Source organism: Coturnix japonica, chromosome 4, assembly GCF_054131305.1.
Source record: "Coturnix japonica strain WE chromosome 4, WE-NBRP24, whole genome shotgun sequence".
Taxonomy (NCBI): Eukaryota; Metazoa; Chordata; class Aves; order Galliformes; family Phasianidae; genus Coturnix; species Coturnix japonica.
Window position 1 is genome coordinate 52,918,463 of NC_140666.1, and position 12,689 is coordinate 52,931,151.

The 12,689-nt window shown below is 52.1% G+C and overlaps 2 protein-coding genes across 4 annotated transcripts in view; one reads left to right on the forward strand and one right to left on the reverse strand.

Moving 5' to 3' along the window:
• Positions 1 to 5,656, reverse strand: part of SEPTIN11 (septin 11) — a 49,564-nt gene extending 43,908 nt beyond the window's left edge. For all 3 annotated transcript variants that reach the window (XM_015861582.3, XM_015861581.3, XM_085546815.1), the window contains exon 1: positions 5,558 to 5,656. In XM_015861582.3, the coding sequence (XP_015717068.2) occupies positions 5,558 to 5,623 (66 nt within the window). In that variant the 5' untranslated portion in view covers positions 5,624 to 5,656. The remainder of the gene's footprint in view (positions 1 to 5,557) is intronic.
• Positions 5,657 to 8,427: 2,771 nt separating this feature from the next.
• Positions 8,428 to 10,706, forward strand: SOWAHB (sosondowah ankyrin repeat domain family member B). The gene has a single exon (XM_015861579.3). The coding sequence runs from the start codon at positions 8,532 to 8,534 to the stop codon at positions 10,545 to 10,547; it is 2,016 nt and encodes a 671-aa protein (XP_015717065.2). The 5' UTR covers positions 8,428 to 8,531; the 3' UTR covers positions 10,548 to 10,706.
• Positions 10,707 to 12,689: the final 1,983 nt, after the last annotated feature.

The following is a 12,689-nucleotide window of genomic DNA, read 5'->3' on the forward strand; positions in this document are numbered from 1 at the left end:
TGCAGCTCAGAGCATCAGGAAGGGTTTATGGCTGCTTTGTCAAAGAGCTGGCCACAGTGGAGATTTGTATGCCAGTTTTCCCAAGTGTAATTCAGTTCCCCAGCACAGTGCCACTTGCCACCTCCACTGGATACTGAGAACTTGTGCCTCAGTGACCAAACCCCCTCTTTATCAGGAGACCAAACCAGACTTGAACGTTTATTAAGCCTACAAGAAAAACAGCATCACTCTGCAAGAGTTCACTCAAAGCCACGAAGGATGGCTGCATCATGGATGCCTTGGGTTTCATATTATTGCTTCTAAAAACAGGTCCAGAGGAGCAGACCCTTCTCACGATCCCAACACACAAACCTCAACACCCATTGGGGAACATCTTCCCACAAGCAAGACGACAGCTCAGATCCTCAAGACTAACCAACCTCTGAAAGCAGATCTGAGAAGGCAGGGGGCAGAAAGAACCATAAACTAGGTCAAACGCTTCTAGAAAATGCCAATTACTTTATGTATAGCAGATCACATACAAATGTCATTAAATCTCAGCTTGCGATTGTCAGATATTAGCTGAAATTCCCCACATTGCCTCCGCTGCCACATTAAAGTACCATGTATTCAATATTAATGAGACAGATGAAACAGAATGAGATTAGGTTGGCATTTTCAGAGATAAAAGGCGTTTTGTGACAGAAAAGTATTCCTTTAAAGCACAGAGAACTTTTCTTGGCTCGGATACTGCACACAATAGACAGGAAACAAAAGAAACCATTTTCAGAAGTATTAAAAATCTTCATCTTGGATTCTATAAGCCAACTAAGTATTATCATAAGAGGCAGTGGATACAAATAACAGCCAGCAGACTTTCTCGGCCACAGCTAAGGAGAGTTTTAGAGATAGAGCTGGTGACATGGGATCAAGAAGCCACTCTGTTTTAAGTATCTATGCCCTTGTGCCTGCACACACACAAAGATCTTAGAGTTCAGATCCCTGTGATTGATCAGGGCACAATGAGAAGTACCACTGCTTAACCTAGACGTGAAATATGAGATATGTCAGAGAGCTGACTCTACTGATTAACACAAGAAGAGACAATGGAGAACAGAAATCATAGTCATATGCAGAAGCAAGAAAAGGACAAACTGGGACATTTACACACAAATCTGAATATTTCCTACGCATCTCTAAAGGATTTGGGGTAATACACATTATTACAGACACATGCCAAGAACAAATGTCAATGATAAGCAGACTGAATCAACCCTGGGCTGATAGAGCTTCACTGGGGATTAAAGGAAATGATTCGTATGCCTTAAAATACAAAGATTTGGCTGTTGGTAAATTCTACTGACAGCATAAAAGCAGATTTGTAGTTCTATCTCCAGGGCAGCCTATGCTCCTGTACCTTGCTGGGAATCATTTGCTGTGCACTCCAGCAGGAGGGGAATACAGCTTGCACAGTCACTGAGCAAGCCAAGCAAGCTGTTTACCAACATCCTCTCCCATTTCATGACCACCAGTCTGTCATCAGCTTCATTCAAACCACGCTCAAGTGTTCATGGAAAGCGTTTGGCACTCTTGGTGCAGTTAGTGTGCATCTGGCAAATAGACAGCGGCCTCCCTTGCACTCAGTTAACCTCCCAGCACACCACCCACGGACTGCAGAACAACTTCAGAGCCAAACAGGTGAGTCCTGAAGATCACTAACAGATTTCCCTCAGGAGTCAAAACATTGCTTCTCCCCTTCCACACCCATCATGTGGAAGAGGTTATGATAATTCCTGATTAAAATAGTTGAAATGCACGCAGATCTCCAGAAACAATCTATTTTTAAGCTACTGTTTTCATAGGAATCAGCTCTCAGGAGCCACTGTCAAAGGCAGCAACATCTGTGGTAAAGCCAAAACACCCTAACAAGCCTTTTGCTATCAGTTTTCACCCAGTATTTGTGACCTGATCTGGTAAAGAAATTACCTGCAGTCACAGTATTTCATTAAGCTATTTTAAATAGATAGATACTGTCCAAAAATAAACCCTACTTGCAGAAGCAGTAACAGAAGATTCACTTTGATAATACAAAAGATCTAAAGAAGCTACAAGTATCATTACATATATGTATACATATTGTTTCATACATATATAAACTTAACAGCAGTCTGCTTTTTACCATTGCCTTACACAGGACAACACTAAGGAACACAAAAACCTAAACCTACAAGGAAAAGATTCAGCTCCTCCAGATTTTCAGCAATTCCAGGAGCATTTAGTGCAGATTCAGCTCCTAATGTCACCCAGTCACTTCTCCAGAACCAAAAGCAGCCTCTGTTTTTAAGTAAGACCCAAGCCATCTCTGAGACTCCTTATCAAGGACGGAGTACAGCATGATTGTGTTAGTGAAGTGGCAATAACAGCTTTTACTGGGAGAAGGAAGGGATGTTCAGGGAGATTTTTTGTTAGTATTACTCCTCTTCAATACCCTGCCCTTGGTTTTACATTTCTGATCAGGAGCACTCTACCAGCATTAGCACTGAATGCCAACAACACTGTGGTGTTTGTCTGAGCCATTATCACGCATCACTTCGTACAGCAGGCTAGAGAGCTGTTCAGAGAGCTGGAAACTGTACTAAAAAAAAGCTTGAAGAACTGTTGCAGCATTTGTTTATTTTAAATCACCTGGTCATACCCAATGGCTCTGAGATGAAATTTCTTGGCTGTATACTCCTGCAAGAGGTACTACAGCTTACAGGGATGGGAGCTTGGAGCCAAACCAAGCCAATGAGACCAGACACCAGGATAAGACCCTGTCCCCTTCTGCATCTCTCCAGCAAGGAGAGCCACAAGCTACCGCACAGCCTCGTGCCTACGCTCAAGTGTGACCTCCAGAGAGGTGGCAACACACCAACAGCCTCAAACAGCCCTAAGGTGGGCAGCCAGGACAGTCATCCATCTTTCCTGGAGGCTGGGAAGATGAAAAGGGGGCACAAAGCCTCAGCAATGAGTAAGTATTTCGCTTGTCAGATGCATGCTGCTTAATCAATATGTATCATTATTTCGGAGCATTACTCAGACACACAATTCCTCATGATCTCAGCAACACAGTCATAGAATCATTAAGGTTGGAAAAGACCTCTAAGATCATCTAGTCCAACCATTAACCCATTACAACCATGCCCTTGAAACCATGTGCCTAAATGCCATATCTACACAGTTCTTGAACACCTCCATGGACGATGATACGACTACTTTCCCAAGCAGCCTCTTCTCATGCCTTACCAAGAGAAGGTTCTTCCAAGGATCTCCACCCACAGTCCCTCTCATCCCCATCATCTCTCAGACCCACCTTCATCAGCAAGAACCTCCAAATACCCCTAAGATGAAGATCACCACTTTCATCCTTCATTTCACCATCAAAAAACAGCAGGGCCTGGTGGCTCTCCTCCATCCTCTAGAACACATAGAAGTGGTTTCTGAAGATGCTGCCCCATAGTAAAAGCCAAAAACCACCAATTCTTCAGCTCCACCAGCCCCCCTGTACCTTTTCCTTCTTCATTCCCTCCCCTCCATGAAAATTGAATCTCTCATTATAAAGAATCTTGATAGGATAAACAGATTGAGGAGTACACTGTGCTGTTTCTTTTCTCTTGAATAACATCCACCATGGCCCCTCCACAAAATTTGCATTCCAGCTTCATCTCCCATCACTTTGTTTGACTTGCAGGAGGTGGAGGTAATAATACATGTATGTTTATGTTAGTGTTGCTCCTTCAGCCAGCCCAGGCTACAGTTCTGTAAACATTTCGAATAAACAAATAAAGAATAAGGGAGGGAAGCCAGAGCCCTCTTCCACAGTCTGATCTGCTGAGATAGCATCCAGAACTGGTCAAGATGCTTGGAATTAGCCCAAGAAAAGGATGGTCCCCTATCTAGGGGGATGCAAGTGGCTAATCTTTGACAGAGCCAGAGCAGATGACCACATGCACAATGCCACTCAGATGAATGTTTAAGCACACACATGGCTTTCATCAGCTGTAAGGTCCCATGGCAGCTCCTGGCACCAATCCTGCAAAAGTTTTGCTTATGCACACCCTTACATTCACATACTGAGATCAACTTCTATTCAAATGAAATTACAGGCAGTATGACACAAATGTGCATTCACATCTGTAGGATTGGGACCTTAAAGCAAAAGCCACCCATCCGACCAAAACGCACCCTACTTAGCTACAATTAAGCACAGACACTTCAGAGCAGCTCAAGGAAGTTATTTTCTTATGCATGCTTTTACAATTAACATAATGTTTTATTCCATCAAAATAGGAAAGATTGTGACTTGGGTATGTTACCTCAGTTTTAAGAAGTCAAACCAATTCACTTCTTCATCCATTCTTTCTCCTTTCTTTCCCCCTTCCTTCAACCCTATCCCCACCAAAGGGTACTGCTCTATGCCCTCATAAGTTACAGTCATTATGAGCTTGAAAAGGCAAATGCCCATCAGCTTCACTATGTAATTATTTCCCCAGCTGCCCTACTGCCTCCCTAACAGCAGCACGCAAAGAGGCAGCAGAGGGATTAGATAAGAAGGGATATGAGATAAGCTTCCAGCACCTACCAAACATCAGCCCACCTTCCTTCATCTCTTGTTCCCCCAGGGTAAAACACCTCTAAAAGCACCAACCCTGGAGGATGGAGGTGTTCAAGAAACGTAGCACCAAGTGACCGTGGTTAGTGGGCACAGTGAGAATAAGCTGATGGTTGGACTAGATGATCTTAGAGGTCTCTTCCTGCCTTAATGATTTTATGATGCATGGTCTGCCCAGAAGCTGCTTGTGAAGAAGCCCTTCAGCCCTCCCGCCCCCCTGCCACATACAGACAGCTCTCACACTGACAGACGCTCTCTACAGCCAGGATGCACGCAGTGAAACCACAAGGCAGGCTCCTGGGAACGCTGTTTTGGGATTGCCCGTGACCACGGCTCACCAAAAGCAGAATAGGGTGAGCAGAGGTGGAACAGAACGAAGGAGAGATCAACACAGTACACACACACCACCAAGAACAGCAGGTCCAAAAACAAACCTAAAAGGAGACCTCCTCACCTCACCCCACCCCACTCGCATCCCACAAGCGGCACGAGGGGCCTCATTCCAGCCCCCAGCCCCATCTGCTTCCCTCGCAGGCACTGAGAAAGTTGCAGACGGGTGGGCCATCTCTCCCTCCGCCGGCCGACAGCGCACAGGAGCGCATCTCTCCCTCCAGCGGGGCGCGGCGGAGCTCCACTCGCGCTTCTGCAAGCGGAGCGCTCAGGCTCCTTTTCTCCTGCATCAGACCGTATGAGTTTTTGTACTGATTATTTTCCTCCCTTCTCGCTACGAATGCGAACCCCTTTGTCTCTCTGAGCACGGTTATAAATCAATAAGAAAATGAACGAATGAACGAACAAACGGCAGTCACCAACCCACCGCCCGGCAACCGAGGAGCGCTCAGGCTACGCAACACGTCCCCCCCGCACACCCGCACAACGCAGCCCACAACCCACTTCCCCCCTCAGCCCCCCGCGCCCGCAACCCACCGCCGCTCTGCCCACGGCCACAGCCATCGCCGCACTCGCTGCCGCCTGCTGCTGGGGCTGCAACATGGCCACCCGGTGGGGCGGGCCCGCTCCCGCCCCGCCCCGGCCCCTCCCCGCCCCGCCTCGGCCGGGGGGAACCCGTGGGGCCGGTGGCGCGGCGAGGTCTGGGTGCTGCGTGCGTTCTGCGCGAGGAAACGGAGCTTCGAGCATGGGGATCAAAACCCAGGAAGCTCCGAGGACTGATTCTCTGCACAGAGCCTTGCTTACAGCCCTTAATTGAGCCCAGGTGCTGTTACCGCTAGCGAAGATGCTGCGGCTCGGCTCCCTTCCCAGTACCTGCGTACGGAGCTCCCTGGGTAGGGCAGCTCTATTTGAAAGAGCAGCGAACAAAACCCGGCAGGACAAGGAAACTCGCTGCTCTCTGCTTAGATCTTAGCTACTGTAGTTCCTCACATTCCTCATTCTTAAAAGAATGAGTTCCTCATTCTTAAAAGTTCACTGCTGTGAACAGATCTGTCCTCATGCAAAAGGAATTGTGATCTTTCATTCCTATGGGGACTGACTGCATTTTTCCAAAGCTCTTTTGCACTGTTCTGAAGCAACAGCTTGTCATCGCCTTCCCAACTGTGTGTGCCAGCCATGGGATAACTTGTTAAGATTACAGGGGATGTGAAAATACACAGGTGAACACAGAGCAGAGGTTAACTTTCCTCCTGGCTGAAATCAACCACAGGTGTATGGCTGCCTAAAGAAAATGTCTTCTTTCACAGCAGGAGGCAACAACACTTGAACGGTGAGCTCCTTTTCTTTTAGTGCCAAGATACTGCTTCCTTCTGCCTCCATTTTGCGACTGGTGCTATTTGCAACTTACATCACCACCCCCTGAAGAACCAAAAGACTCACTCTACCCAGGACCCTCAAGAAGGGCAATATTGAGGGAAAGATACTGAGCCCCTGGAGTGTATCCAGAGCAGGGCAACAGTGCAGGGTCTGGAGCACAGATCTCATGGGAGCAGCTGGAACTGAGGTTGTTCAGTCTGGAGAAGAAAATGTTCAGGGGAGACTTTATGGCATTATACAACTGCCTGACAGGAGCTCTGTGGTGAGGTGGGAGTTGGCCCAGTGACATGGAGTTGGTAGCGGTGAGTGATACCATGAGAAGGAATGGCCTTCCTCTCCGGCGGAGTTTCCTCCCTGCTGCTGCTGTCAAGGCCATGCTGCTATCACACACAGGGCGTGAGTGCAACCAAGGGCTTAGAAGATAAAGGGTGCCTTGGAGGACTGTACCAAAAGCAAGTGCAGGGCAATAAAATACTGACATCTCATATGTCCCTTCTCCCAGCACCCATTTCCTAGCCAGGTGAGTACTGATGATGGGATGCAGCCACACTCTTGCACGATGCCACACCAAAAACCAAAAGCAGGATGTAATATGGCATGGAAACAATTTGCCATTGCCACTGAAACAAGCTACGTTCAGGTGTGCTGCCAAACATCCCATACTTCGCTGAAACTGTAACTTCTAACTTAAAAAGTTTCTTTCGGAGCTGTTCCCCATATCGCAGAGGCTACAATTTAGCAGTCCTGCAACTCCGCAGTGCAATTTATCAGGCAAACCAGCCTGCAGCCGAAACTCATACAGCTTCAAGTCAGTAGTCCAAAAGCACAGACCTGCAAAGCTCAGTTACCTGAGAGCAGCACCACGCACATATCTGTTCCTGCAACCACTGTTACCTTGATGTAGGTGTGTATGAAGCAAAGGTGTGCCAATGAATTCCTCCATTCACTGATGTTTGATGAACACTGATGGAGACCTACCAGTGGATGTCAGCAAGGTGAGTGATGTGAGGCAGTGGGTGGTGCACTTCAGCAGTGGCAACAGTGCTGTGAAAGACAAGCTGTACTCCAAGCAGCCATGCACCACTGCCACACCATGAAATGAGCAGCATCTCCATCAGCTCATCCACACTAATTGGTGGATTATGACCAGGGAACTCTGTACAAACAAACCATCAACTCTGACTACTGCATTGCAATGCTGACTAAGCTGACGGCTCGAACTTCCAGGCAGGCCAGAGAAGAGGGCAGCCTCTCTCTTGCAGCACAGTAACACCAGGCCCCACACCAGTTTCAAGACAGTGACAAACCTGGCTGAGATGTCCTACCACAACCACTGTATAATCCAGATTTGGCACCTTCTGACTTCCATCTCTTCAGGCTGAGTGGGCAACATTTTCCTAGCAACGATGCCATCATAGGAGCTGTGAAACAGTGGGTCACTTCTGCTGGTACTGATTTATGCAAGTGTGGCATTCAGGCTCTTGTTTATCACTGACAAAAAATGCATAGCTCATAGTGGTGACTATCCCAGCGAGGTGGTGGAGTCACTGAACACTTAAATGTACTGGGGGGCATGCTTTAGTGGGAAATATTGGTGATAGGCAGACAGTTGGACTGGATGATCTTGGGGGTCCTCTCCAACCTTGGTGATTCTATGATTCTATATTGAAAAACAGTGCTCTGTAGCTCAGAATTTACTCCACCAAACTGTGATGTTGTACTCTTTGTATCTGTTGGTGTTTCTGTGGAAATAAATAGGAGGCATTACTTTCGGAGTAACCCACATCCTTATGGTCATCCCGGAGCCTGCAGGAGAGAGGACTCCTACTGACCGTCAGCAGCAAATGTTTGTTGAGCTCAGTTCCTCTGTGCCCCATTCCCTGAGTGCACCCACTCTACTCATGCCAAAGTCCTTGTGGCTGTGAGGCTATCACCTCATAGGTGCCCACCAGGGCACTGACCTTACCCACAGCTTTCAGCTGTAACATACACCCAGTGATGTAGTCACCGTCCCTGGAGGTGTTCAGGAAACGAGTAGATGAGGCACTAAAGGACACGGTTAATGGACATGGTGGGGACGGACTGACAGCTGGACTCGGTGACCTCAGAAGTCTTTTCCAACCTTCGCGATCCGATGACTGTACGACTGTACGATCGCCTCCGCAGCGCTGCGCCCATCCCCACTCCCTCGCCGCCGTCCCCGGCCGCCACCCGGGGCAAAGGCGCTGGAGGCGGAGAGGCGCAGAGGCCGGGCACGGTGGAGGCGGGTTCCCGGCGCGGCGCAGCACCGAGCGGCCGGAGCATGGCGCGGGAGCTGAGCCAGGAGGCTGTGCTGGACTTCCTATGGGCGGCCGGGGGCCGAGCCCCCAACGCGGCGCTGCTCCGCCACTTCCAGGGTTTCCTCCGTGACCCGGCGCTGACGGACGCGCAGCGTGGGGAGCGTCGCGAGCGGTTCAAGCGCCTGGTCAACGCCGTGGCCACCGTGCAACCCGCGGCCGCCGGCACCTCCAAGGACATCGTGCTCCGCCGCAGGTACCGCGACCTTCTCGACGAGGAGCTGCCGCCGCAGGAAAAAGAGCCGGAGGAGAAGAAGGAGGAGGAGAAGGAGCCGTCCCCGCCGCCCCGCTGCGATCCCTGCCGGCGGCGCGACCCCCCGGGGAAGGGGCGGCCGGGCGGGGGGCAGCCCGGCGGAGCGGCGGCCGTCGCGGGTTGCGCTGCCCGGGGCCGCGGTGGGCTCTGCCTCGAGTGCCGCCGGGCGCTTCGCGATGCCGCTGCCGCCTCACCGCCTCCCCCCTATCGGAACCTCCAGGGGCCACCCCCGTACCGGGCGCCGCAGCCGCCCTCCGCCGGACCGTCCCCGTCCCCGTCCCGGTGCTCGCAGCGGCCGCCGCCTCCCGTCGGGTCTGCCTCTGTCAGCTCCCTGCCACCGCCTGGCCCCAGAGGGCCGCTCCCAGCCCGGTCCCCGCTGCTGTCAGCGGGCCCCAGGGTGCCTCCCCTCAGCGGGCAGCCTCGAGCCCGGTCCCCACAGCCGTCCCTCCCGGAGCCATCCCCTGCCCAGTCCCTGCCGCTGCTCTCAGCCCCGGAGATGCTGCCCCTGTCGCAGTCCCGGTCCCTGCAGACTCTCGCTGCCGGACGCAGCCCATCCCCATCACTGCTTTTATCAGGCTCGCGTGCGCTCCCCCTGCCCTTGTCCAGGTCCCTTCAGACGCTCTCCGCCAGGCTGCCCCCATCGCCGCGAGAGGGGCCTAAGGTACGGACCTGCAACGGCCCAGCACGACCTCGAGCCATGCTGCTGGACACCAAGGGGTCACCCTCACCCCCATCCCCGGCACTGCCAGCAGGCCCCGGGGGGCTGCCCCCGTGCTCCCAGCCCTCTCCTGCCAGTCCACTCCTATCCCGGTCTGCGCTGCCAGCATCGGACCCCCAGGGGTCACCGGCTAGCAAACCCCCAGCTTCAATACCTGTCTTCCGCAGCATCAGGTGCCAACTTGCTCTGCTGGAGGCGTCAGATGACAGAGGGAGATCTCTCCGTGCAGTGCCCCAGAGGAGCTCTTCCATGCACGTCTCAAGCCGGGGGCCAACAGTGCCACTGGGTCGGCGGGCTCACACTTGGCTGGTGGCGGTGTCAGCGGGGCGCTGGGCCCACGTGCGGGAACTTTTCCTGGAGGAGCCAGAGCTGGCCCTGCAGCGGGACTTCATGTCGGGCTTCACGGTGCTGCACTGGCTGGCCAAGCACGGTGATGGGCCGGGCCTGCAGGAGCTGGCTAAAGCGGCACGCCAAGCTGGGCTGGCATTGGACGTGGATGCTCGGTCAGGCTGCGGGTACACTCCGTTGCACCTGGCTGCCATACATGGCCACACGCTTGTCATCAAGGTGTTGGTGCAGCAGATGGGCTGCCAGGTACACGTGCGGGATGGCAGCGGGCGCCAGCCCTGGGAGTACCTGGGCAGCAGCACCTCCGGGGAGATCTGGCAGCTCCTTCAGGCACCCCGGGGCACCATTATGTTCCCCACGCAGCCCCTGGCCCGTAGTGTGTCCTCAGCCAGCAAGGTTCTGCCACCTGCAGGCAGGGCACCATTGGCTGCATGTCTTAAGCCACAGCGCGGCCGCCGGGCAGCAGCCCACCAAGCTGGCAACGAGAGTGACTGATGAGCTGGCAATGAGAGTGACTGATGGGCAGCAGCACTCACCCCCTGCACAGGAGACTGGATCGAAGGGGAAGGCGTGTGGGCAGGAAAAGCTGCAAACTCAACTGAACTTCTTGAAGAATGTACTCTTAAATTATTGCAATGAAACATTGTCTGAGTCTCTCTGCTCTCCCTTCAATTTCTTGATATTCTGAGAGCAAGAGGATGTAGCTCCTTGGCTGAAAGCGCATCTGAACCTGGGGAATGACTCACAGAGTCACCAGCACGAGTGGGGTCATGGGCTTGGGGCCTCGAGAGGTGGTGTGACAATTGCAGTCTGGCCACAGCCAGGGCACTGCTGGCTTTCTCTCCCAGGGATGGGCTGCTCTTGGTGCTGGGGTTTGCAAAACACCCGCTTAACACCACCTACATTCCGGGGAGTAGCTTGGGCTCCTTGTCTATTCCCAGCAGATTAAGGGATGAGCCCCTTTCCTAAAAATGCAGTTGGTCCAGAGCTGGCCTTCCGGCAAGCGTCCTCAGAAAGGGACTGGCTGTGGCAGAGGGCGGCAGCGGGAGAGACGCGCGGAGGAGGATGCTAACACACCCACCCCGCCTTGCAGCCCATGCAGACAGGAATGTGGGGCAGCCCCGCAGTCCCGCTCCTCTCTGCAGCTTTCATCCTGCTCCCTCTCTCTGGCCCCACGGTCCTTTTCCTTTCACTACAGCACTCGGAAGTGGTACCTGCTCTGTGGCTACAGATGCCCGTTCCCATGCCTTAGGGATGGAAAGCATCACCACAGGAATCCAGGCTGGGCAGGCAGGAAGCTCGCAGTGGGTACATGACCAGAGCTGTCTGTGCTTTCTCAGACACCCCAGCTCTGAATTTCCTTACAGGAGTTTGTGTGATGGGGATGAGTGGGACAGGAGGTCTGAGTGCAGAGAAGGGATGTGCAGTGTGGTCATTCCCGAGAGCTTCCAAACCACAAACTGCCTTTGGGAATCCCACTGGACTTACAAAAAAAAAATATGTGTTCTGCACACTGATTTAGCAGAAATGAGCAGTCCAAGAATGCAGCAGCTTAACCTCACACCAGCGCTACCTGGCTCTCCTGTAGATATTGTATGAAGGCAGAGATGGAGCTAAGGGGCACATCGCTGCCGGGCTGATGCTCCCACTGCTGGGCGACCCCAGGAGCAGCAGGTGTCTGTGCCTGTGAGCGCAGGGCTGCCGGCTCTGGCACTTCGGGGTAGAGCAGTACAATAGGTGGTACTGGTCCTGTATTTGAGGTATGTGCCTAAATGTCTGCAGTTTCGGGGAGGAACAGGAATCAGGGCGGCAGAACCTGACCCTTGCATAACATCCATGCTGGGGAATGCCTCAAGCCCTTGCTCAAGCGCTAATTGAGATCTCCGCTTTGCTTGGGGTTTATTTGAAGGAGGATCTCTTTCCTCACAAAAGTGAACCTTGTCTGTCTGTCTCTGTGGCCATAAAAGGCAGCAGCCTTTTTGCAGCCCGGCTTTCTCCTTTTAGCAAGGGAAAGGGATCTCCAAAGGCTTCCGTGAGCCTCCGCTCTTAAAAGCAACCTGACGATGAGGGTGCCAGGAAAGCCACCAGAGCCTTGGCATCAGAGAGCTTCAGGGAAGACATCCAAAAAGAAAGAGGATAGTGAAGGGGGCAGAGCCAGGTGAGGGGACGGAACATGGACATTTTGAGAACAGACGTAAGGTTCCTTCCCTGAAGTGGTCCTTTCCCCTCCCGTCTGTGATGGGAAACACACTTCTACCCCACAGCCATCTGCGACTTCTGCAGAATATGGTTTCCCCCCTTCATATCTCCAGCATTACTGAGACAAAGACTGAGAAGCACAGCATTACCTTGGGATTCTCACTTTACAGCCTTTCCATGACCTTTCTCTGTGACGCAAATCCAAGTAATGCTTTTTGTCTTCACTCTGCTGCTAACCTTGTCTGTCACCCTTTTCAGAGCAGCTGTCACTCCTCAGCAGCACTTCAACCTGGGAAGTCATTGTACAAACTTTGTAGAGACAGCACAGTCCATCTGTGTTCCCCAATTTTTAAGTTACAAAGTCACCCTTAGGAAATCTTGGGCTGAAAAGACCCTTTCCTACCAGATCCAGTGTGCCTTTACACTGCTTTGTTATCC

Excerpts from the sequence above, each read along its gene's own strand:
- SOWAHB (XM_015861579.3), top strand. The coding sequence starts at position 8,532 with ATGACTGTACGACTGTACGATCGCCTCCGCAGCGCTGCGCCCATCCCC.